The sequence below is a fragment of the Culex quinquefasciatus genome, chromosome 2 (genome assembly GCF_015732765.1).
Source record: "Culex quinquefasciatus strain JHB chromosome 2, VPISU_Cqui_1.0_pri_paternal, whole genome shotgun sequence".
Lineage (NCBI taxonomy): Eukaryota > Metazoa > Arthropoda > Insecta > Diptera > Culicidae > Culex > Culex quinquefasciatus.
In genome coordinates, this window is record NC_051862.1 from 101,363,018 (window position 1) to 101,388,466 (window position 25,449).

General features: G+C 40.5%; 1 protein-coding gene across 2 annotated transcripts in view; it reads left to right on the forward strand.

The window, feature by feature from the left end:
• LOC6053525 (neurogenic locus protein delta) overlaps nucleotides 1-25,449 on the forward strand; it is a 36,397-nt gene that overhangs the window by 3,107 nt on the left and 7,841 nt on the right. For both annotated transcript variants that reach the window (XM_038252917.1, XM_038252918.1), the window contains exons 3-5: nucleotides 14,834-15,139; nucleotides 18,479-18,542; nucleotides 22,418-22,666. In XM_038252917.1, coding sequence (XP_038108845.1) covers nucleotides 14,834-15,139; nucleotides 18,479-18,542; nucleotides 22,418-22,666 — 619 coding nt within the window. The remainder of the gene's footprint in view (nucleotides 1-14,833; nucleotides 15,140-18,478; nucleotides 18,543-22,417; nucleotides 22,667-25,449) is intronic.

The window sequence follows — 25,449 nt, forward strand, 5'->3', positions numbered from 1 at the left end:
CTTATTAGCCAAACATAGATGAATGTTTAAGCTTTCAATTCATGCAAAAAGTTTAATGTTTTGTGAGAAATTGACAGAGTTATGTGCGATACAAAAAAAGGGGATCAAGTCTCCCCACTCTCCCCTACAGACCAAATGTTCTAATGTTTGTCGACTGCCTTTGAAAAATCCTACATTATGATCATTATACTGCCCCTGTTCGCATAAATGTCCCACATGCATGAAAATCATGTGCTCTTTCAGAAGAAATACTAACTTAATCCACCTATGTGGTTGATGCCTTCCTCGCTTTTTAGCAAGTTGGTTGGACACAAAGGTCTTTCAATTACCTAACCAACGGTGGGTTGGATAGTGGATCCAGACAGCCATTACCAAAAACGTTCATAAATATCACTTAAGTGGTCATAACTCAAGACAGAGTTGCCAGATTTTCAATGTTTTGGACTCGTTGGATAGGTTTTTCGATTACCTAATCAACGATGGGTTGGGTGATTGATCCGGACATCGTTTATATGCATATAATTGAGATCCGGATATATGTGAAAACACATTTTTATACATAACTTTTGAACTACTTATCGAAACATCAAACAATTCAATAGCGATGTATGGGACCCTAAACCAAGTTTAATGCAACTGATTTGATCAAAATCGGTTAAGTCAGTGCTGAGAAAACTTGGCAACAACATACACACACACAGACATTTGTTTAGTTTTCGATTCTGAGTCAATATATACATGAAGGTGGGTCTTCGAGCTTTTAATCAAAAGTTCAATTTTAAAGCAGGATTGTAGCCTTACCTCAGCGAGGAAGGCAAAACCAAAAATATCTAGTTCTTGAATTTTTGAGAAAATCCAGTCGTTTTCGCTTAAACATAACACGTAGTCTTATGTGTGGGAAAAACTTGTCTTGCGTTTTGCCTTTCTCACAAAAGAATGGTTTAAGGTTTGCTTTTGGAAAAACGCTTTTCTCAGAAATCATAAAAAATTCTTGCACGGCGAGGATTCGTCCCAGGAAAAAATCCTATTACTAAATTGAAGGTTAGGATGCGCTCTTTCGATTAAATTTTGGCCCGAAACCCGGAGCTCAAAGTCTGATTTTTGAGAGCTCTTTTTCTAAAATATATGAGCGATGTCTCTTAAAAATTTGTGTCTTCCATCACTGGAAAACCACTCGTAAAACCCACAATTTTTATAAGTCAGATCTGTAGCCGTGGGGTAGTTGTCGAACATTTTATTTTTCGATTCACAATTTTCGACCAGTAAATGTGGTCAAAGCCATTTTTAGAGGTATTTTTTGGACTATTTTACAGATAACACTATCAAATTAAAAGAAATCAGTTTCAAACAAAAAGCCATTTGAAAAAAAATGCGCCATAAACAGCTTGGGCCCAAAATTTGAAGCTTTTTCAAAATGTATTTCCAGAGATATAGCCATTTTAGTGTTTTTCGTCTTATTTTTACCCTATTTTTTCCATTTAATTTTTGGGATTTACACAAAATCGTATACTGAACATCAAATTCAAAGTCCCGGCTCGTTCTCGCTCGACAAGTCGTCAAGTCGAAGCTTTTACGCTTGCGCGTTTTACGCTGCGCGTGAAAGTGTTCTTTCTGGCTTCTCATAATAGATCGACAAAGTACAATAGCGATACATATTTTTCAAAGTTAATTATAGACTTACAATAAAGACTGAGTACCCTTTATTTTTTTCTAATAATGTCAATCCAATATGTTTTTCTTAATTAAATTTAAATATCTTGCGACAAATAATGTACCTCTAAAATAAAAAAAATGCACTTGAGGTTTAGGTGTAATTCTCACTGGGTGGTATCATTATGATTCTGAAAAATTAATTGCACCAATATATTTCTCGGAGTTTCATCATTTTGTAAGAAAGGCTCTATTGCACATCCGGTGATATTTAATAGGGTTTTTGGGCAGTATTATAATAGTATGTATTAATCCATTGAGTTCTATTTACATAACATTTTGCCTGGCCTTTTCATTGAAAAATCCATTTTCAAATGCCGACTCTAACGATCAGTTCCTTGTTATTTTACAAAACAAGTGAAATAACTGCGTAATGCATGTCTACTACATATTCTGTTTTCAGTTTGAAAAGTGATTCAAAAATATGCAAAATTTTGTTTTATTTGCACAAGTTGCATAAATGATAACTGATAACGCTTTATCATTTTTTACTGCGAGATAACTGCTACTCAAAAACTGAAATAAAAATGATGAAATCACATAACAAAACTATTTTAATGTCCACTTTGTATGTAACTTTTTATAAAAGACAGATCCTAAAAAATGCAGCAAAAACTCAATCATGTAAATCAAGTGAAATTTCGACGACGCGCAATACAAAAAAAAAGAATAGCTATGTCTCTTCCCGAAACTATGCTATCGATTAAGAGTAAATATGTATTCCCCCTTTTCACTTTGTTTAATATTTAATTATTTCTTAATTCGCTCTCCCGAACATCCAGAAGAAAAAAAAAGAAATAAGAAAAAGAGAGGGATAGTGGGGTGGCGGTGGCGGTGGACAGATCCGCGCGGCGCGGGGTTTTTATTTTTCATAACATGCCAGAAGAGAGGAAATCTCACGGTAGTTTACGGTTCAAATATATGTACACAGCGAACGACGAGGCCGGGAGCAGCTGGATCGCAGACAGAAAGAAGAAAACCAAGTTGAGAATTAGGGGCTTCTTTATTGCAGTTGTTTTCTTTTTTCGTTTATCGGGGCCAACTTTTCGAAAGGTCATATCCGAAATGACCCAAAAGGGGTTTAGTACCTCTGTAAAAACCGAGGAATTCAGTGCCTTGTTGCTAAATATTTTCAAGGGATTCGCAAATATTTCAATACCTTTTTTAAACTTTTTTTGGGAAATTGCAACTTTGTTTATCACAAAAGAAATATCTTTGGCCATCTTTCTTACCATTTTACTTACCTGGACAGCTTCATCACGGTGTGTGGTTTCCACCTTTCCTGTTGCTGTTTCTCTGTATTTCTTTCTCCTTCGTTATTTCTGCCTCTCCATCAGTTGAGGCCCGCACGAAGGCAACATAGTGTGGTGTGGAGTATATTTTATACATTTATACACATATAAAACATAAGCTTCACTACCACCACTATAGAACCTGGAGGCACCATGGCAAGCAGCCTGGCCATGAATAAATGGAAAAATGAAAGGTGTGCTCTACTCCGCGTATAGTTGGACCATCACCTGTAGCATCGGCAGCAGCAGCAAAAAACCGGTACAGAAGGTGATGAGAATTGTACTGATACAAGCTCACGGCGATGATGATAATCGGGGGGTCTTGCGATGGATTTTTTTTTTTTTTTTCAACCAAAAATGCCCCAACAATTAGAGCTTGTTTCTTTGAAATACGCATACATTGTTTAGAAATGATCGAATCTTCCGAAAGTGTTTTCAAATGAATCACCCTTTGAAAAAATCTAATTCTGAAAAGATTTCGTCATCGATTAAAAATCTTTATGGGATAGAGTGCTGATAACCTGGGTGCTGAATAGTGGTTCGCAAAACGGCTTCAATTTTGAACTGTCAAAGTGGAACCAATTTACTGTTCGCCAAAAGTAGAGAGTATTGTTATCGATCATTAGAAAAAAACAAATTTTTTTCAGGAATGAAAAAAATGTGGCTTTTGAGGATTTGGAGTTGAAGTCAAGAAATCTTAAGAAAGTTAATGGGGTGATCGTAATTTATTAAAAATATGAATGGAAGTTGTTTATGGAGTCGATGCGGTTGTATCCATCCAGAAGCTGCCTTAATTGTTTGATTCCGTTTAGTGGTTTAGTGAAAATCTTCTGTGTTTGTTGGATCAGCTTCGCTAGAATTAGCGATATTTTTTCGCTGGACCAGGAAGAGCTGCAGGATTTCAAAATCAGCCAGGGAATTTATCGGCGATATCGCAGAATGACACTCTCGCTGCACTTCTTCGTCACCCGTAAAAAAGAAAAACCTCTTCTTACGGATTGAAACTTGAAAACACACATAATTTATCAACAAAAAAGTCATAAACTAGACAAAATAAAACACATGCCACTGATTATAAAATAGCTCATTCACTAGTAAAAAAGGTCATGGTTGTGCTTGAACAACCTCCTACTTTGTAGATATAAACAAAGTGGGATCATTCGAAAATCACGATACGCATTCTCTCTATTCATCACCCAGCTGATAACTGGTTACAATATTTTTTTATTTTTGAAGCTGCAACGAAAACCAACAGCAAATCTATTTTACAGACAGAATTTATATTATATTCACTTATTTAAAACTTAAAAAAAAACAGAACACGATTTCGGAAATTTAACATTCCTCGCATTTGTAAGATTTTAACGAGTCCTTTTTCTCGATTTGGTAATAAGACTTGAAATATATTGATTAAACTTTTTTAAATCGAATCGTAAATGTAAAAAATAGTTCCGAACTCATCTTTTGCTCATTGGAAAACAGGTGCAGAAAAAAATTCTAGTACATTTAAAATATTTTGTAACCTTGTCTTGATACATATACAGACGAAATTTTTAGGCAGAAATGTCAAATTGAGATTTAGTTACGTTTTATTTATTTATTTTCAGAATCGAAAAATCGATTATGATTGTATTGGGGCACATGTACGAAACAAACTGTATTGTACTCAGTTATCCCACAATTTCGGAACAGTTCAGAGTCCGTCAAATTTTATTGAAAAATCACAGAAAATAAAATAAAAATAGCATAGTGATTTGCTTTTTCCTTCATTTCAAAACACTTCATGTGATCTGGCATAATATTGTATCGTTTTATATCAGAGTGAGGAAAAAAAAATGACCGTTCATATACACAAAATTCGAATATCCTTTTATTCTCAATGAAGATAAATAGCGGTGTAAAATACTTGTGAATGTTACGATTCCTGAATCCAAAAAATTAATCAGTCTTATGTTCGAGTCGCAGTAGATGTGAAACGAGACAAGATGAAGTCTCTTTATCGCTAACTCTAACCATTTTCAAAGGGATAGCTCGGTATGAAATAATCTTAAATTCCTTCTTGTTTCAAGTACGCTGAAAAAATTTCACTTACATTCTTTGTCCGAAATTACCTTTAAGTTTATGGACTGACTATACTGCCCATGATCGTATAAATGCCCCATATGCATTTTCAACGTTTTTGAGTTAATAATGCAGTTTGGTTCAAAATCGTGTGCTCTTTCAGAAAAGCCTATCACATCCAATACTTTGTTCTAGAAATCAGGAGGAAATCCAGTTTTTTTTTTCACGAAAACTTAACACGTAGCCTTATGTATGGGACAAACATCAAAAGCGTTTTTCTCAGCATATGGGACATTTATGCGAACATGGGCAGTATAAGGGGTTTAATCCCAAAAGTCTATGATTTGAAAGTCAAACCATAATGTTCTCCATTTCATTCGAAAAGTACCCTCTGTAATTAAATTCGCTGAACCTTTTGACCACTTAAATGTTGGCACCAAAAAACTAAAGTCCAAACTAAGCAGGATTGTTATTCCGAGCAATACGCCAAAAAATCATAGAATATGAGTTTAAGCGACCTCTTAGGGTTTGTTCAAATATTACGTCCAGAGATTTTCGGGATTTCAGACCCCCCCCCCCTCCCCCCTGTCACGCACTTTTGCTAAACCTTTAACATGGGCTGTCACAAACCCCAGACCCCCTCCCCCATTTATGGACGTAATTTTTGAACGAACCCTTACCAGCGCGCTCAAAGCATCTGCTCAACTCTGTACTATGTGAGGGTAGAGATGGGAAATCTTCACCGACAGCTGTTTGAACGCTTAAAAAAGGATCTCAACTGCTCAGGTCAGGGTACCGAGAAAGAAGGATCATCACCACCATGCAGAACTGTGGCAAAAGGGATAACACAGAAAGCACCCAGAGTTTCCGATTGTTGAGTTTGTTTTATACCATTGTAAGAAAAAGAACTTGAAAAAAGGACACGTCTGCAACTCAAGGATTTCTTTTTTTGTGGAATCCATCTGCGAGTTTTTTCGGGAAATTAGTTTCTCGTGTTTCAGTCGCACTATTAGCTCATTTTTTAAGATATTCAAACATATGCTAGTGGCAGCTGACTAGTTTTTTTCCACGCTAGCTTATGTGCTAGTTTATGATTCATTTTAAAGAATTTTCGTTCAACATTTTAATTGAAACAGTGTTTTAAAATGCATTATACACCTGTCCAGTTGCTTTGTCATCATTGGTTTCCAAAATATCGAAGTATTGACGAAAATTTTATTTTTTGTGAAAAATAAAATTTTTGCGGTTCTGTACATTGGAATTTCATAAAAATTCAAAACATTTGCAAAATGCATTAAAGATTGTTTTCAGTTGATTAGACTTCTATTTTCATGAAATTTTTTAAGTTTTTTCGGAAAAATATTTTTTTTGCCCGCTGATTTTCAGACCAATTTTGAAGGGGGGAGGGGAGAGGGGGGCGACATAAACTTTGAAAAGTATTTGCAACGGCCTTACTACGGGGTGTTTAAGCTTTGAATTACAGTTGAAGATACGGCACTCAAAAATGCTGATTAAGAGTTGATTTAGTTGGTTATTGTTTGGAACGAACATCAAGATCATCGCTCTTCCAATGTTTATCCAATTCTGACGAGCACTGTATAAATATGCGCCAACGCAAAGTCTTTTTTTTTTTTTTTTGGGCCGATTGCGATCAGGAATAATCTTGATCTTCTTTATGCTCCAATCTGACGACATTTTTCGATAGTGATGATTCACCGATCAAATAAATAAAAAAGCGAATCTATCTTTCCCAAACAATTTTGCGGATTCCTTTCGCGTCTCTAATCCAATCCGCGCGAGTTTGGGGTGGTATTTGTAGGGAGGGATTGAGGTTAAAATTCCTATCCGAAAACACAGCTGCACACACATCGTTGCGTCTGTGGTGTATCTTATCCTCCCAATGGTTTCTCTCGCGATCACTTGCTACCCGTCGTCGTCGTCGTTGACTGACTATCAACTCCTGCTTGATCATTACTGTTATTGATGTTATTGCTGTTTGCTCTTGTTGGTATTGGTAGAGTTGTGTGAAGCGGCATGCTGGAGTGTATCAAACACACCAACTGTCCGTCCGTTTGTTCGTCCATTCGTTTTCTTTGCTTACCTTACACAACCATCATCATCGTTTCGTATAGCCCGATGTAAACGAGTGGTGAACATTCAACAACAAAAAAATGTGTATTAATCCACCTAGGCAACCGAGAACCACTTTATTCATCGCGTCGATAATTTATAGCTGCGCGGGCCAACAATGGTTTACATCTCAAAATAAACACGGCCGTTGTTGCTTTTGGAAATCCATCCCTATTGTGTACCGCGTACCTTTCGCCCGCCCGTTAAGAGCTCCATCGTTCGGGATAAGCAAGGGGGAGGAGGAGAAATGCATACCACCTTAAAGATGGGTTTTCGGAACAAGCTTAAATCGTTTCCGCCGACCCGCGAAAAATGCTTCATTCAGAACCGACGGTCCGGGCGTGCGGAGTGTGAGCGGAGAGTGTACGTATGCATGAAGCGAACTCCACACCACCACCACGACGACGACGACGAAGAAGAATAAAAGGAACAAATTGTTTTCCCACGGCACACGATTTGCCGGTCAGCACCGGGCGGGCGGACAGGCAGGCGGGCAGCAGGACCGTGGAGAGCGCGAACGTTGCGCAGCGCAACTTGAAGCAGCAATCCAGCAAGCAAGAAGAGTGCGAGGTAGCAACGATAAAAGCGGTGACTTCAGCAGTATTTGCCTGCCTGGCCTGCCTGCGAAGGTATAAATTCGTATTAAACGCACGAACCGATTCCATTAAATAAATTTCGCATATTATCCAGAAAGGTGAGGTACTTTCTACTCCCTTGGAGTAGCTGGAGGAGGAGGAGGAGGAGGAGGAAGCGCGGGAGTGGGAGTGAGAGCCAGTCAGTGGACCTGTCGTCTCTTATTCTAGGTATTGAGCCAAATCGGATTTGTTAGTAAAATGAGGCAACAGTAAATACCGTGCGTCACAGAAAATGACCCCATGGAAATGCAGCAACGTCGTCGGTCGAGGATCGCTAATTAAGTAGGACCGTAAACCTAATATTAGAGATTAGGATGGTGACCAAAACAAGTGTGGATGTGAAACTGAAATATGGATTTCCAGATGATTTTGTCTATCTTAGAAATTTCAAAAACACAAAGCTAATCAAAGCTAGATTGTCATTGCTCTCTTTACATTTACTGACCCCTCGTTGATTTGTAATTACTTTTGACGATTGATCGTGATGGTTCAAAGTATCCTCTGCAGTCAAAGTTACAAAATTCCAGATTCCAATATCGTGTAAGTTTGGGAAAAAATGAACATTGGAAGCATATATGATTAGTAAACGGACGGTACCGGGGCATCCTGGAACCCTCCCTGGCGCCAAACGATCATTCTTAACGGGTGACCAGCAGCGGGTGGCTCTTTACAAGATTTCTTCTCTGTGTCTAATCGACAAGGAGATCGGATTCTTTGGCACCTACCTGCTGCTGATTTGACGTCGTAAGGACTTTCGTCCTTGGATTTTTTTTTGTAAATAAAATTGGATTTTTTTTTGTATTTACAATAAAATCAGAAGCAAAATGTTTATTTAGTTTTGAGGTAAATGAGAAACCCTTTCATCTTTCTAACAATGTTTAACGTATTAATGTGATGTTTATGTTACGTTTCCAAAAAAAAAGTCCAATTATATCCAGCCACAAAAAAAAACTTCACATCTTTCTGTTAATTAGAGTTGAAGTAATTAATTGCTTTGTTTGTTAATTGCCCTTACGTTCACTTTAATACACCTTACTCGCTGTGCCGTGCTGCTCGAAACGATGAGAAATCAACGAGGAGAGAAAAATAACTCAACTTGAACGGTTCGTTTATAACGCAAAATCGAAATCACGGACGGACGTGGCAACCACCGACCAATAAGTACCATCTTGTGTCACTCCGTGTGCTGGGTCGTACCGACGGTGATCGCTCATTGATAACTAATTCCACGTGTCCGCGCATGACCCATTAGGGTGTAATATCAAAATCGATTTTCCAGCACAGCACTTTTTCAGTTCCTTTTGGGGTCCTAAACAGCTCCTTAAAGTTTGGGACCGATTGGTTTAGTCCTCACTTTGCGCAAAGCGATTCAATTTTCCATATAAATTTGTATGGGGAAAACCATTTTTTAGGATTTTGATATTTAACAATTTGACGTTTCATGCCATATCAAAACCGGACTCATATTCGGATGCTCTGGAAGGTGCTCTACAACTTTGCCGAAGAGAGTATGGTGCTAACTTGCTCCTGAAAGAAGATATAGCGCCCTCAAAACTCGTCTAAAACGTGATTTTCGAGCAAAAAACACGTTTTAGACGAGTTTTGAACACGCTGTATCTTTTTTTAGGGGCAAGCTAGCACCATACTCTCTTCTGGAAAGTTGTAGAGCAGATTCCAAAGCATCCGAATATGAGTCCGGTTTTGATATAGCATGAAACGTGGATTTGATAAATATCAAAATCCAAAAAAATGGTTTTCTCCATACAAATTTATATGGAAAATTGAATCGCTTTGCGCAAAGTGAGGACTAAACCAATTGGTCCCAAACTTTGGGGAGTTGTTGAGGACCCTAATAGGAACTGAAAAAGTGCTGTGCTCACTAAATTTGGACAACTTTAATTTTTTCCATACAACCATATTACACCCTAATGACCCATCATCGTTGGGCGGAAAACCTTATTTCCTCGCGGAGCAGAGCAGCGGCGTGCGCGCGGTCGAACGCTTTTCAATAAATTACGACTATAAAAGAGCCGTAAAGCGGCGTGACAACGTTTGCTCACCCTATCGTGCGCTGTAAATCGGCTTGCTGCGATCGTAAACGCGTTCTTTTACAGCCCTAAAAAAATGAGTGACAAGATTAGGTTGGCTTGTTGTACGAAAAAAAGGAAGATCGAGAGCAAAGTGGAGCTCCGAATCGCGAGAGTGGTACTTGGGCGCCAGGAAGATTCCAGCTAGGGAGCCTTTTTGAAGATCCGAAGTTGGAACAATGGGGGTGCTCCTACAATATTGGAAAGAACTAAAAGACTTAGTGCCAACACGATTCGGACATGATGCCGATCAAATTAATACAAAACAAAAGGATATTTCGTCCTTGAGTTTCTTTGAAACCTGTCAGATGTACTTGTGGAGGACCCGGAGTTGCCGTAGCAAAAAACTCCAAAATGATCCAATAATTGACATTCAGTGGTGCAGTTCATCGGTAAACATAGCTCACCTGACCCTGTCCATAATTTCGACAGTCAAGAAACCAACTTTCATCCTCAAAAAACTCATTACACAACGTTCAATCGTGCAACTCTGCACACATGACTGGACGGTTCAGTTGCAGCCTGACGGCGTGGTCGTTTTTGGTGCGTGACATTGTTTTAATTTATTTCTCGATGGCAACAATATGACTGTGAGTGTTTGATCATCTGTCCCGGCAGTCAGTGCGGGGCTGGTGGCGGGACAAACTGGGACTTTCTAGTGAATGCTTTGAATGACCTCGAGTCAATCATCCCGCGTGTTTTTGGGGGCCCATTTTGATTTATTTTGCTCGCGAAAGTTTCTTGCCGTTTCGTTTGATCGCGCACATTTTTAAAGTTTACTCAGGCCGACTGTGTGTTCGACAGGATAGACGATGGTTCCATCTGCCTACAAAATTCGAAACGTAAAAAATAATTCTTTGCTTTTCTTTTTCCGGACCTTTTTCGTCCGTGGTGGCAGCTGCCTTTTTTCAAGCAACTTCAAATAGAAATCTGAAAACACGTACAATCGCGCGCCAACGCCAGCTGAAAAACGGAAAACATCTGGTGATCATTTTTTATTCTTTTGCTGTTTTTTCCAAGTATCGTGACGGCCCGCGTGACACTGTTGCGTATCTTCCTCGCGCACTAAGCGCTGGAGTGATTTTTATCAGTTATTGAAATATGATCATGATTGGTGTAACGAAACGAAACGTACAGTCGGATATTCCATATGCACTCACACGCATACAAACACACTAGCAAGCATAGTTTCCATAAGGCTAAATGCTACATCCGTTCATAAGTTTGCTCGGGTCCTTGCTTTTTTTTTTATGCAGCTCATCCAGTGGTGCGTCCAACCATTGAAATATGCGCGGGGACCCTTTCATTCACCACCACCACCAACACAGAGCCAAATGGCAGCAGGAGCATTTAAGTGTACATAAAAACACACTCACACAAAGAGATAGTTGGACAGATAGCGCTTCTCCGTCGTACCAGCGCGGCCGGGACGACCGGTATACGAAAACCTTGCATTCCTAATGGAACGACCGACGGATGGCAGGCAGTCGACGGCACCCAATACATTCGAAAGGCCGGGGTCGGGTCTCGGGAGTAGGTAACAGATGAACATAATTGTGACGACGACGAGCGAAAAAAGAAAATGCTATATAGGGGAAAAGCACCTATTCTCCTTGGGCTGGCCGGCGGTTCTCAGCGGTTAATTTTCGATGAGTAGTAGCTCGTTAAAAAGCTCTCTGCTTGGGTCGCGTAAACGCAATTTTCTTAAAAGCCCAAAACAACGCACGTAATCGTTGTCATGTCGTTATCGTCATTGTCGCGACAAGATGGGCTCCAGAACTGATGGATTTTAAATGTGTCAAAAATAGGTTTGAACCCGAGGCCTTAATTGGTCGTGCGAACGAACGCGCACTCTAAGTTCAATTTACCCACAATTACAGTCGCTGAGTTTAGTTGAGGCAACGGTAGCGCAAAGCACGTGTGGTAAATTTATTCAACATTTCAGACAGGTGAAGTCCATGAGAGCGGAGTGCTGCTACGGTGCTTTTTCACCATTAGAGAGCCTCCTTTTGATGCAGCAACAAATTGTCTTCATTCTTGGAGAAAAGAAACTCTTCGACAACTAATGCATTGCAACAAAAGGCTCGGGAATTGCAAGCTCCATTGCTTCGGCAAGTTGCGCTTCAAGTGGGTGAGAGATTGGTGTGGAGCTTGAAATCACGAGTTTGGCTCTCAAGATTTACTTCTATTGTTTCCTCAAGCGCGGCGGTGCTGCCAGTATCAGTTGTCCGGGTCTCCTAATTTGATTGGTTTACGGATCCACATGTATCTGGATAATACTAAGCAGAGCTACGGAGTCGACCCCGACAGCAACAACAACTCGCATAAAAGTTTTTGAAAATTAGTTGGCTGTAACTCACTCACTCACATTCACTTTTTCTATGAGCATAACAATTTGCCATATCCAAAACAAACAAATGATAATCCAAAAAACTGTATCAGCATTTTAGATAATAAGTTTTCTTAACAAAACCTGAAAAATTACATCCGAGAAACGTACTTTTACTAAAACGGTAATGAAATAAAGACTCTCCTATTGAATAACGCCATAAATCTCCAGGTTTATGGCAGTTTATCAGGATTCACAGATAGTGCGGAGAATTATTCGAATGTACCTATTTATAACTGCGTTTAAATATAGTCCAGACTGGATTGTCCGAAGTCATCGGAAAAAAACACTTTGGATAATCGAATCAAACTGCTCAACTGCTAGGGAATGACAGGAAAAGAAGGTATTTTTATAACTGAATTGCAAATATTTTTTAAAACGATTTGATCATCCTAAGTTCCTTTGAAACTGTTTCAAGATACCTCAACATATCCGAATAAACCCCCCAAATAAAGTAAAAACTAAAAATAAATTCAAGATGTTAAAACTTGAAAGATTTAAAACAAAAATCTATTCCGAATATCTCAAGCATATTGTGATGCATCACAGGTGTGTAGTGTGCAGACACTGTTGGTGCAGGTACCTTACCCGGTCGCATGCAGACGACGCGGACCGAGAAGAGCGCGAGAATTTTTAACCAAAACAGTTAAATGAACGGACGTAAAACGATTCTCGAAGGAGAGGTCCCAAAAGGAAAGAAGGAGGAAAAATCGTGCAGTTTTTCAAGTTTTGCAGCCTGTTTTCGTTGTGTTCCCATGATTGAGAATATTTTTTTTCTCGCTCTCGTGTGTTGTTTTATTTGTTTGTCCTGGGCTTTCGAGCGTCCCTCAACCCACCAGCACCCCCTTCTCCCCCGTTAAAATTGGGCGCAGGGAGGAAGACAGATGAACTTCGGGACCGCTGCGGCACATATGGAGCGCTCTTCCCGCGGGCTCGAAACTGGTTTATTTTTACAATCGCGAGCGAGCGCGAGGACCTAAAATCATTTACAGTTTAATATCAGATGGAAGTTGATGCGACACTTTGCTGCAGGCTCTCCAAACAAACCCTCATGCAAGTACTGCGCGGGGAAAGCGCCAATTGGTTCTTGCTTGTATTTTGGAGCCGGCCGGCCGGCATTCTCTGGGCGGAGAAGAGCAAGCGAACGATACCGCAACTTTCTTTTGCTATAGCGAGGCAATGCATGCAATGATATTTAATTATGCTCGGGTGTCTCCAATGCAAATTAGGCCCGGTTTTTTTTTTTTTGAGTTATCATTACTGAGCTGATCAAGTTTTACCAATCAATAAGGCTTTCATCATAATTCTGTGTTTCCTGTTGTGCACACGACTTCTTTTTATGGTTTTGATAAGAGTGCTCGATGCCAACTTTAATGTATTTTTTTTTTTGTTACATAAAGGGTTGTCGAGCCCGACCCTGACTGTAACAGCAACTTCTAAACAAAGTTGTAGAAACTGTGCCGACTTCGACTTCGGGTCTTCAAAAAGTTCCCGTGCTACAGCTTTTTGGAATGAAATGTTAAATGAATCGATTAGCGCAAAATTAAACAGGTTTCCCCGAGGGTTTGCCTAAATTTCCTTGTGCAACATAACCGCGATTCCTCACCAAGAAACAGAGAGAAAAAAAGTGGTGTTATGTGTAACACAATCGAAATTTCCTTCGTTATTTTGCTTGGGGAAGGGGCAGCAGTTTTGTGATTAACAGATTGATGAATTTCGGGCAAACGCTTTGCAACCGCTTAAGCGCGAACGCGAACAACATTAGGGAGAGAGAGAACACCCAAAAAAGAAATTACCGGTTCCCAAGAGCGCGCGCGGGGCCAGATCGTTTGTTGCCGGTGGTGCAGTCAGTCAGTCCGGGATGCTGGGACTGCTTCATTATTTTAATTATTAATTATGATAATGAGTTTTGTCTTTCTTTTGTTGGCCGCGCGCAAAGCAGCGTTTTATCATGATTGTTTTATATAGAGATATCAAATAATCTCCCGGGAACCAACACGGTGGAGCCGCTAAAGAGCAGAGCATCTATCCACCACTATTTTTTTTTTCTTCTTCTTGATGTGGCGCATAACGACGGTGGGCTTTGTGTGATCTGACTACTATAAAAGTGCTCGGATTTTTTTTCCCATGTAGCTTTCAAAGTGGATAGGCTCGAAAAAGGCAACGCGCGAGAAATAAATGTAATTAAATATATTTTTAACATTCAGTTTTGTTTTATTTCTTTCTTGGAAACTGTTTCCTAATTAAGTCTGGTAGTCTGGGGGGCTCGGAATGGTCTTGTTGGGTATTAAGGGCAAAAGTCAAGTACATCTTTTTGGTCAACGCTGTACATGATACTGTTGCTGGATCCGAGTAATTCACACAGCATCTTAAAAAAAACAACAAAAAAGCGCGTTGGGCAGGTGATCTCAACCTCATAAATTCTGCTGTTTTCACATGTCGGCTTCCGGGAGATGAACAATGTTGACACAGTGGAATTAACCTCTCTAATCGACGTACTTTTTTTCTTTTTTTCTTCTCCATTTACAGACTGAATGTTCGGGACTTTTCGAGCTAAAGCTCAAATATTTCAACAACGAGCGAGGGGTGGATAACGAGGGAGCTTGCTGTTCGGGGCGGTCCGACCCGGTTAGCGGGAACTGTATCGGGGCATGCAAGACACGGTTTCGGGCATGTTTGAAGCATTACCAGGCCAAAATCGATCCGTCCTCGCCGTGCACGTTCGGCAACGTTATTACACCCGTGCTGGAAGGCAACTCACTCAACCTGACCGAGCGGAGCAAGCAAGTGCCATTCGAGAACCCGATCCGGTTCCCGTTCGAGTTTGGTTGGCCGGTAAGTCACCACCCTTAACCCTGTGTACTAGAAATAGACCCAACCCAAACCGTGAAAGCACCGTGGTTGGTTTATGGTAATCGAATGATTTATCAAAACTACTGCTGCAAGATTTGGGACGCGTGCGTGGCGTGTCGGCATGCTAGTAAATTGTTTTTTCGTTCGTTATTTCTGCCAGTTCCCAAAAATCTATGTCGCAAAAACGAAAAAAGTTTTATGACCCGTGGGTTGAGAATCGAGAATGTCAACCCCCGAAAAAGTTCCACAATCGAATTCAACGACCCCGTCCTATTGAGTGAACTCCTTTCGGTTCCACATTCTTCTTGCTTGATATCGTGATAGAAAGTAGCAAAATAATAGAATATCGATGTTTTGCGAGTGGAAATGTCATGGCTGTTACTGAGAGTCCTATTTGGTACTCTGATATCGTCGCATTTGAGAACATTTTGGCATAGAAGACTTTAGATATCAAAGAAATAAGGAAGGATTCAAAAAGATTTTATAACATCCCATTCAACTTTAACCTATCTTTGAACTCAACAGATTGCTTGTTCTTGTCCTATTGAACGTTTGCAACACGGATAACTTTTGTTATTTATAAAGTTTTCCTCAAAACTGCTTTCAAAAACTCGAGTCGTCTTGTATATTGAAATTAGTTTAAAATTTGCCTAAACAAATCACAAACTAATATAATAAGATGTTGTTTGATTAAAAATACCAAAATATACTTCAATTAATGTATCCCAAATAATGTACAACCGACTTACCAAGTTTTTTCAGTTTAAATTTAAATTTTTAGCAATATTTTTTTGACCTCTGTTTTTTTTTGAGGCAATTTGAAAGTAGGGGGGGGGGATACTTGAAATAAAATCTGCAATGGCCTAATCAATTTAATACAAGCTTTTGTGTTTCAGAATTTTGTAATGCTGAAAAACACAACATTCCTTATTTTTAAAAGTTTCCACTACTGGACCCCTGAACTTTGCTCGAAATCGAGAAGTTTCTCATTTTATTCAAGTAAAAATTCTTCGAAAAAGTAATCTGGCTTTTAGAGCCTTACAATTAGGTTTTACGCCGACTCGATTTCGAGGTTAGAAATTTGACAGCTTGGCTGCACTGTTTACATTTTTTGCACGTCTATCTCTGTAAAAATGTGTGTGTGTGTGTAAAACCTAATGGTGGTGCAATGTTGACAGATCGAACTGGTGCGACCTAGGGTGCCACCCTAGTCGAATCTGGACAGCATAACTTTTCAGTATTGTTTTGGATCTTATAATTCCATAAATTTTAAATCATTTTTTTATCCTTCATTCCTGTTACAATCCGCCTAGCAGACTCCCAGAAAAATCAGACACCCGCCAGACCCGCGTCTTCTATTTTTGCTCTATCGATGGCTGGCAATCGGTCGGCGATCCAAACAAATCTAATTTCGCACGCTAAAACATTTTTGGCATTTTCCGACGCAAAAGACGCGAAAAAAGTGCGCTTTTTCTCTCTGGATTTGGCCGAATTTAGAACGCCGAGGAAACCGCGATGATAAATGTGCCGAAAAGGCGTTGAATTTGCAAACGAAAAAAAAAAATGCAGCTCTATTCGTCGTTCGCCACAAGTTGTGACTAATCCAGTCAAACGAGAGATATTTAACAATAACATATAGGCAAATAGTTGGCACAAACTTTGGGGAGACAGGCCGAAAAACTTTAATTTTCTTCAAGAATACCAGTTTAACTACATGCTATATGTGAAAAAGCGTTTCTCTTTGAGGTATTTATCACTCCTTATTTTTCGTGTTTATGCAGACTCACTCTCCCTGTTGGGCCGCTGCTGTCGAAAGGAAGCATCTGCTGTTCATGTTTTTTATTCCGTTGTATGGCATACCAACTGAATACATAGGGCAAAGGCAGCTATATTCGGCCAGGCGACGCGATCCCACCGTGGCCACGACCGCCTTCGTGCGATCGTCGAGACCTTTAATTGATTCATGACAACCATCGATCCGGTCGGAATTACCTGCTCCTTCCCATGCTCTTTCTTATGAATATGTTTGTTCTGCAGAGTGCTTAGCTCAAGAGAACGGGTGGCTCAACCGATCTCTCTCTCTCTCTCTCTCTCTCACTCTCTCGATATAAAACATTACTTTTAAGTGAAAAGTACTTGGGACGATCGTGCCTACAAGTGCGAATTCCACTTCCACCAAACGAACGAACAAACGGTTTGGAGAAAAACTTCAAATCGTTGATTGCTTTGAAAAATGTCCGCGACACCATTAATGCATTGATACAAAATTGACCGAAAATTCAAGTTTCCTCAGCAAACAAACGTTTTTATTCGGCTCAAGTGCTGCCACACACTTCCTGTCCCTTCAGTTCGCCTTGCCGAAGATGCTTGGAAATTTGAGAAAGTGATCAACGTCGTTAAATGTATATGAAATGTGGCCACGATCGCTGCCGAATCCTGTTTGGATCTCTCCCCTCCTCCCGTCGCTTGGCAAGGATCTTTATTTCCGGTTCTGCTGCGAACTGAATTGGCTGAAATTTAAGCCGGGGGCTTTCAAATGCGTTTCCTGTTTGCACGAGAAGAAATGTGGTTTTCGGAGGATTTCTACTGCTATATCTTTCGACTTCCGGTTTTTTCCAGATCCTGGGAAGGATCTACACGACAGCACCTCCTGCTGTTTGCGCAGAGGCAGGTTTGATGTTTGATGAGTTATCCGACACTTGGAAGTAGGCGAATCCCGAACACATGTAACCGTTTAACAAATGACGCTGGAGTGGAAGTTTTATGATGGTTGCTGGTGAGGTTGAAATCTCTACCATACCAAACATTCTTATCTATTTCATGTTTTTTGAACATTTTTTTTTTTTTGGAAAACTATCATTTTAGATTTTACAGACTTTTACCTGAGCCAATGGATTGTTTTTGAAAATTGTTTTTCTTTTATTTTTAACCGATACTTGGAATTGGGATAATCGAATGGTTCGTTAAAATATCCAATTTAAAAAAAAGAATATAGCTGTTAAATCCAGCAAATTAAGAAATGACAATTTTCTGGTTCTGGTTAAATGTTTTAAGGATAATAAAGTTATGGTTAATCTAACCCGGATAACCAAGAACAAAAATTGGGATAATTAAGTTGGGGATATTCAAGACTGCGGTACTACTTCTGAGCAGGACATAATTCTATCATTTGTCATTTGTCATTTTATTTTAAATGATGCAACCTTCCGGGAAATTTTTTGTTAGTTATTTTTTTCGCGTAAACTCTAGGCTCTTGCTAAACTTACGCCTCCCCTCACGCAAAATACATTTATTTACCTCTTCTTTTTTCATCCTACACAGGGCACCTTCACGCTGATAGTTGAAGCATGGCTTGATACGAACGAAACGACATCCAGAGCGCACGGTAAGTTGAGGGTCATCACTTTCAATCAAAGCTTTTCCTTGTTCCCCTCGTAGAACGATTTCCGAACAATAACGTGCCATTGTGTATGCGTGGGTGGGGTGTGTGCGATCTCCCCCACCACACTTTCGATCGATTCCCTTTTTTTGATCACGTCTGGCACGACCCATTAAAGCCTTTAAACCCACTTCTAGGGATTCGAGTCTCGCGCTGGATGCGCATTTTGTGCACGTTTCCCCCAAAAAAGAATCCCTCCAACGGTCGTTCTTGATCCATTCATAAGTAGGTAATTAGTTTCAAGTTGATTGTGCGCCTGGTGCACTTGCTTCGTTGCAGTATTTGTTATTAGATTACTTCTTGAATTATCTTGGCAATAGAGCGAACCGAAAATCGTTGGAAAATAAACCTCTCATTACAGGAACGTTTTCGGTTTATGTCTTTCCCGCTTGTTCACCCTTGCGAGAAGAGCAGGAAAGATGCACCTTGCTCCCGGAGTCCATCCCACCGGCAGGAAGTTCGTGTGTGCGCCCCATTCCCATTCTGTACGTAACAAGAACAGGAATAAAATTGCCTCAGCCTGCTGTGTTGCGCGTCCCAGCGCAGTGAATTTAAAGCAATTAATTTCGTTTGCTTGATGTCTTCACTTGAATATTCCATTTATGTTTTTGTTGACCACTTATGATGGGATGGGACACTCTCCGTGTGTTCATGAGTTTCTTTTTTTTTTCGCTTTAAAACCGTTTTTGGGTTTTAATTGGAGAAAATGCTGTGTTGCTTACGTATTCACTTGAGCAGCTATAATTTTCGGGATCCAGTCTAATAGGTGTAACGCAAACACGAATTAAACGTCGTTCTTCTATTTCGTTAGGGTGCTTTAGGCGCAGGACACACACGTGTGACGACGCCGGCGTGCGCGCCTGTTTTGTGTTTGTTAGAAGGTGCTTTCATAATCACTTCTTCACCTATTCGGTGATCCGGTTACACGGGCCCATGCATATGCTTTATTTTCGTTCCAAAACCATGCTTCGTCGCATGCTTCGTGAAAGGAAATCCTGTGTAGTGTAATAACATTCGGTATTGTTCTGTTCACTTCCTCTTTCGAATGGCGGCGCACCAGTTCTCTGCTTTAGATTGAATTAAAAAAAACTGAGTGAGGTAAATCTACCCTCCTACCACACGTTCTTTCAAGGGCCCAAATCGTAAGCACATCCTCAGTGCTGCGGTAGGCAACTCGCAGCAGCAGTTCCACGTTGAACATATGGCTGCTTCCTACGATCCACACTTGGGACTCGTCGACGTCGTCGTCGCGTAGGGAAAGAGGGCATAATAAAATCTAATTCCACTCTGGGAGGATATTTCCACCTTGCTGTTGTTGTTTCTCGATCATCACATGGCTCCGTTTGGGTTCCGAGCACTCACACGATTTCGTTCGTCCAGGATTTTTTTTTGTGTATTCTTTCTTTCGAAAAGAGAAGTGCTTTTTTTCTGTGTTTGGTTCAACAACAACAACTGTTGCTCATTTTTGCGCTCAATTCATAATCTCTGAAAGATCTGGATCAACATGAAGCACCGGATGTGCTGCGAGTTGAGCCGGAAGTTCTATTCCGATGGGCACCAAAGCAAAAGGTGCATTGCATAATTACATGTGCTCGGAGGACGATCCCTTTCCGCCCACAATTGAATATGAATCGAGTTTTGAGGCTTATCCTTAAAAAACATAATATTCCCACAGGTTAGCTTAAAGGTGGTATTCCACTACCGGAAACTTTGATTTTAGATTGTTTCCGCGTTTCGTACTAATTTGTTTTTTTACCTGTACTAGATAACTTTAGGTTCCAATACATCCTTTATTAAAATTGTTTAAATAAGTGCATAACCTCGAACAAACTCGTCAACCGATCTTACTAAATTCCAAATGAATACAAACAAACGATTTTATTAACCTGCGTGTAAAATGGTTAAATGTTGCATAATTCCGCTCAAAACCTGCAACACTAATTTTGATGAAAACCGCTCTGCGACCCTGCAACGGATTGATGGTCTAGCGAGAAAGCCTGGATTGGTCTTGAAGTTTTTTTTTCGTTACCGGATTTTTTTTTACTTTAAGAATTTTCACCGTAGGTGCTGATTTTTAGCTAAGCTAGCAAAAATCGAAAATTTAGTTTTCGTGTTTCCAATTAACGAATTTAGCTTTTTCCTAATTTTTAAACTATTGACTTTTTGGGTTGCAAAATCGCAAAAAAAACTAGTTGTCCCATTGCAGGATGTTGTCTACACAAAACTAAAAATTTCGCGAAGCCCAGTTTTTATTAATTGATCTGGAATTCCTCTTTGCACGTTCGGTCGAGCATCTGTTAAAATTATCATAAACCAGTAACGAAGTTAAAAAAGGGGGATATTAAAAAAGCAGCGGTCATTTTTGAACCCGAAATTAAAAGCCAAAATAAAAAGATTTTTAGTGCTGCCCGATGGAATGAAGTTTCAAAAGCCTTTCGAACGATCTGGCGCGCGCTCGCGCTCAAGAGATCAGTATATTGTAGTGCCGGAGGAATGTGCAGCTTCAGTGGCCCATAGTGGCACAAATAACTGAACATTCAAGGCTCGCTCGTATGATTTTTTGAATGTTCTGGACAAGTTGTGCACACCGAGCAGCAGTGAGTGGGGCTTGTTATGAGCGAGCGAGTGCGCGCGCGCCCGGTTGTATGTGTGTCAGTGTGTGTATGTTGTGCCAAAGCATAAAAAGGCAAAAGCGCTGAAAAGCGGGCTACAGGTGTTTCATATCCAGCAGTCATCAGCCAAGCCAACCAACCAGCCACGTTGTGCACTCGAGTGTCTCGTCTCTGCTCTTCGATATTCTCTTGGTCGGGCGCGCATACTTGCCCGGCCGGGTTGGCATGCAATGTTGCCACAGAACACGTTGCCGAACGGCGGACACAAACAAGTTTTGCGCCGCCAGGGGTTTTGCGGCGTTTCTGGAAGGCATCAATTAAGCTTTATTACTACTGCTGGTACTGTTTCAGCCACAGCCACCGACTGTTGAAAAGAAAAAAAAGAGCGCATCCATCAACCATTGATGAATTCCAGTTGTCCCCGGCGCGCCGTCACCGATCGCGATCGGCGGCGACGAGATTCGCGAAACCTGTGGCGCCCAGCATCAACAGGTTCCCGGAGTCCGTCCGTTCGCAGTTCAATTACGCTTCCTAATCTCCAAATATTGAAAATGTGTATTGTTTTCCTCTCGATTATACCCATCCATTTCAAGCTATTTTTTTTTTCTCACCGTTTTATTACTACTGGTTTCCCGGCGCCCCAGAGCTCCCAGCATCCTCCTACTCCTCCTCCCCGTTATACACACATATCTGGGTTAAATCAATGTTTGTGAGCACTGCTGCTGCCACCACCGATGGGCAGTGCGTATGTGGAGAGGCAAAATACGATTAATCATTTCTCTAGTTTTCCATACGAGCCGGGCCCGGCACCTCTTCCCATCACCGAGTGCCCGTAGGCCCCCCGGAGAATTGAAATTAATGTTAAATTTGTTTAATTTGGGCTTCGATTTTCAACCTAATCAATTGAAACTAAAATTCGACCTCCGAAGCCAGCACACACACACTCACTTACAAACTTACGGGGCTGGAATTTGGAAAAAGAGTAGCGAGAGAGAGAAACATATCTCGAAAATTGCTGCTCATTTCCTGATGAGTGCGCTGCGCGCCCATTGCTTTGACCCTTTTCTCCACATTCGCGCGATTTCGCCGAAACGAAACAATAGGCATCTACTGAAAAAAAAAATGTATTACATCCATCCCACACCTCGCTATTTGCGCCCGTTCGGAAATTAATCGCATATCTCCTCTCTGTGTACCGTTTCATTTCAGGTGTTTTAATCTCACGACTGTCGATCCAGCGGGTTCTAGACGTGTCGCCGGATTGGACCGAGGACAGCTATAACTCATCGTACACGACAATACAGTACGCCTTCCGTGTCACCTGTGACTCATCGTACTACGGGCCGGGATGTGCCAACCTGTGTCGGAAGCGTGACGACCAGTTCGGCCACTACACTTGCTCCCCGAACGGCGAGCGGGTGTGCCTCACCGGCTGGCAGGGCGACTACTGTACGACCCGTAAGTATCTTCTCTCGTTCGCTGATCTCATCATCACAACGCAGCAAAGTTCAATTTCCATTGGGAAGCTGCAAACGGCTTGCTTTAAATAACCGGAGATTACTACATCCTTGTTCTGGCGCGGCCAGTCATTACGCAACGCATGCTTCGACCTTGACAAAAGTTCCGACTGTCCATAATTGCCCCAGAATCGTATTCTATTATAATACGATACATTTCACGCAATTAAATAACAATATAAATAACTTGATTTTTTTAAGTAGCTAATTTTGATTTTTCGGCAGCTGGATTACGCGTTTCAAACAATTTATTTCCTAAATTCAGCAGAAAATTAAATAGTTGAACCTGACAAAAATAAGAATAGTTTTTTTTTCAATTCCGTTGCGTCACTTATGAACGACGCCTTTGTCGCTCGTGTGCATAACGCCAATCGATGAGGCACCCATTTGCTAATAGATGAAACTGCCGCTATATTGCTTACGGATGAGAGCGCGGCATCGGTTTGGTAAATGAAAAACCTTCGCCAGTTTTTTTTTCCAGTTCACCTAAATATATGTATAGACGCGAGAGCAACCGTACCCACCAATATGGTGCAATTTTTCGGAATGGCTTAAACCTACGCTTCACTTTCGAAAATTGAGTTTTCTTGCGCCGAGAAGCGAGAGACACTGTTGGCTGTTATGCACCTTCCCTCACCAAACACCCTCTCGAAGACTTTCGTGCATTGTAACCGACGCTTTCGTGTACACGTTGTAAAAGTGCACAGAAATGGGGAGAAAAAAAAACATAAACAGCAACAACAGCAGCAAAAAATCATGCCGACACAGTCCAAATTGATATATGAGAAATTGTTGGTATGTGCGATTGCGACTGGGAACGCTGCACTGGCTTGGCCTGGCGGAGGTTACCGGCAGAGTCGTCGTCGTGGCTCGTGGAGCCAGCATCACGGCGCGACATTGAGAAAACGACAACGCAACGGCGGCGGTGTCCTAGTAAACGGTGCACTGGTGACACTTGAGACCGAGCCTGAACTCTTTTTGATTTCGTGCAGTTTTTCATGCAAAGGAATGCAAGCTGAATGGAAACAGCCAAACAACAACCGAAATAGTCACAATATTTTGAAAGCGATTTTGGAAACCTACAAATTTAAAACATACCTGAAATAACAAGCACAACTTAAATGAGAATTTGAAGGACCCACTGAAAACAGTATGTTGGAAATCATTTATACATAAAATGCCCAACTTCTCGAGAGAGTGTCGTGATGGAAACAGCTTAAGAGCAAGTCCACGAGCAAAGCATACGCATCTCGCATCGACCTCACCAATCTGCCTGAAATTTTCAGGGGTTGTTTGTACATATAAAACTAGCATCTGGCCAAAATATGAGCACTCTAGGTCAACGGGAAGTGGGGCAAATCGGGACACAAAGTTTGAAGGTTCAAAAACGTCAGACATCTTAAAAATGCTATAACTTAGGCAAAATTCAATTTAATTTCAAAATTCAAAATGCATCTGAAAGGGCATAGAAAATGCAACAAAATGCAGGAAAAAGCATCCCAATTGGTTGAATTTAAAGGTAGTTATTGGCATTTTAGTGAAAAAATAGCGTAATTTTCAAACTCAAATAAAAAAGTGTTCCATCCAGATATCAACTCGGTTCGACATGCAGCTTGTAGGAGACATCTGGGACTACCATCTGAGACAGAGAACGCTTTGGGTAAGGCAGTTTAACATATTAAATAGACACTTTTACTTTTAGTGAATTTTTTGGTTGTAAATTTTTACTCGGGGACCCCTTAGATCCCATTTTCTGGTGATATTTTTTTCATATTCGTGTTCCTGAGACAATTTCAAAATAGAAACATGCATAAAAATGTTTATGTTGATCCATTTTAACCCTTTAAAAAATAAAAGTTAAAAAAATTAAAAAGCTGCTTTTTTTCTGGTGTCATCTAGTATCCTTGGAAACGAGCTTGATTTTCAATAAATGTGAATCGAAGATTTTTTTTAACTTTTATTTTTTAAAGGGTTTAAATGGATCAAAATAAACAATTTTGTGCATGTTTCTATTGTGAAATTGTCTCAGGAACACGAATATGATAAAATTATCACCAGAAAATGGGATCTAAGGGGTCCCCCGAGCAAAAATGTACAACCAAAAAACTCACAAAAAGTAAAAGATTCTATTTAATATGTTAAACTGCCTTACCCAAAGCGTTCTCAGTCTCAGATGGTAGTCCCAGATGTCCTCTACAAGTTGCAGGTCGAACCGAGTTGATATCTGGATGGAACACTTTTTTATTTGAGTTTGAAAATTACGCTATTTTTTCACTAAAATGCCAATAACTACCTTTAAATTCAACCAATTGGGATGCTTTTTCCTGCATTTTGTTGCATTTTCTATGCCCTTTCAGATGCATTTTGAATTTTGAAATTAAATTGAATTTTGCCTAAGTTATAGCATTTTTAAGCTGTCTGACGTTTTTGAACCTTCAAACTTTGTGTCCCGATTTGCCCCACTTCCCGTTGACCTAGAGTGCTCATATTTTGGCCAGATGCTAGTTTTATATGTACAAACAACCCCTGAAAATTTCAGGCAGATTGGTGAGGTCCAAACGACGTCCCATACAAAGGGGTATGCCCTGTTCGTGGACTCGCTCTTAAAAAAATCCGCTTTAGCCGTCGTCGCTTTTGTAAGGGGGGAAATTTCAACAATCAATTTAGACTGTGTAAACAGTAGATTGCGGAGTTCCGTAACATGGTCCTAGTGGCCAGTCCAGT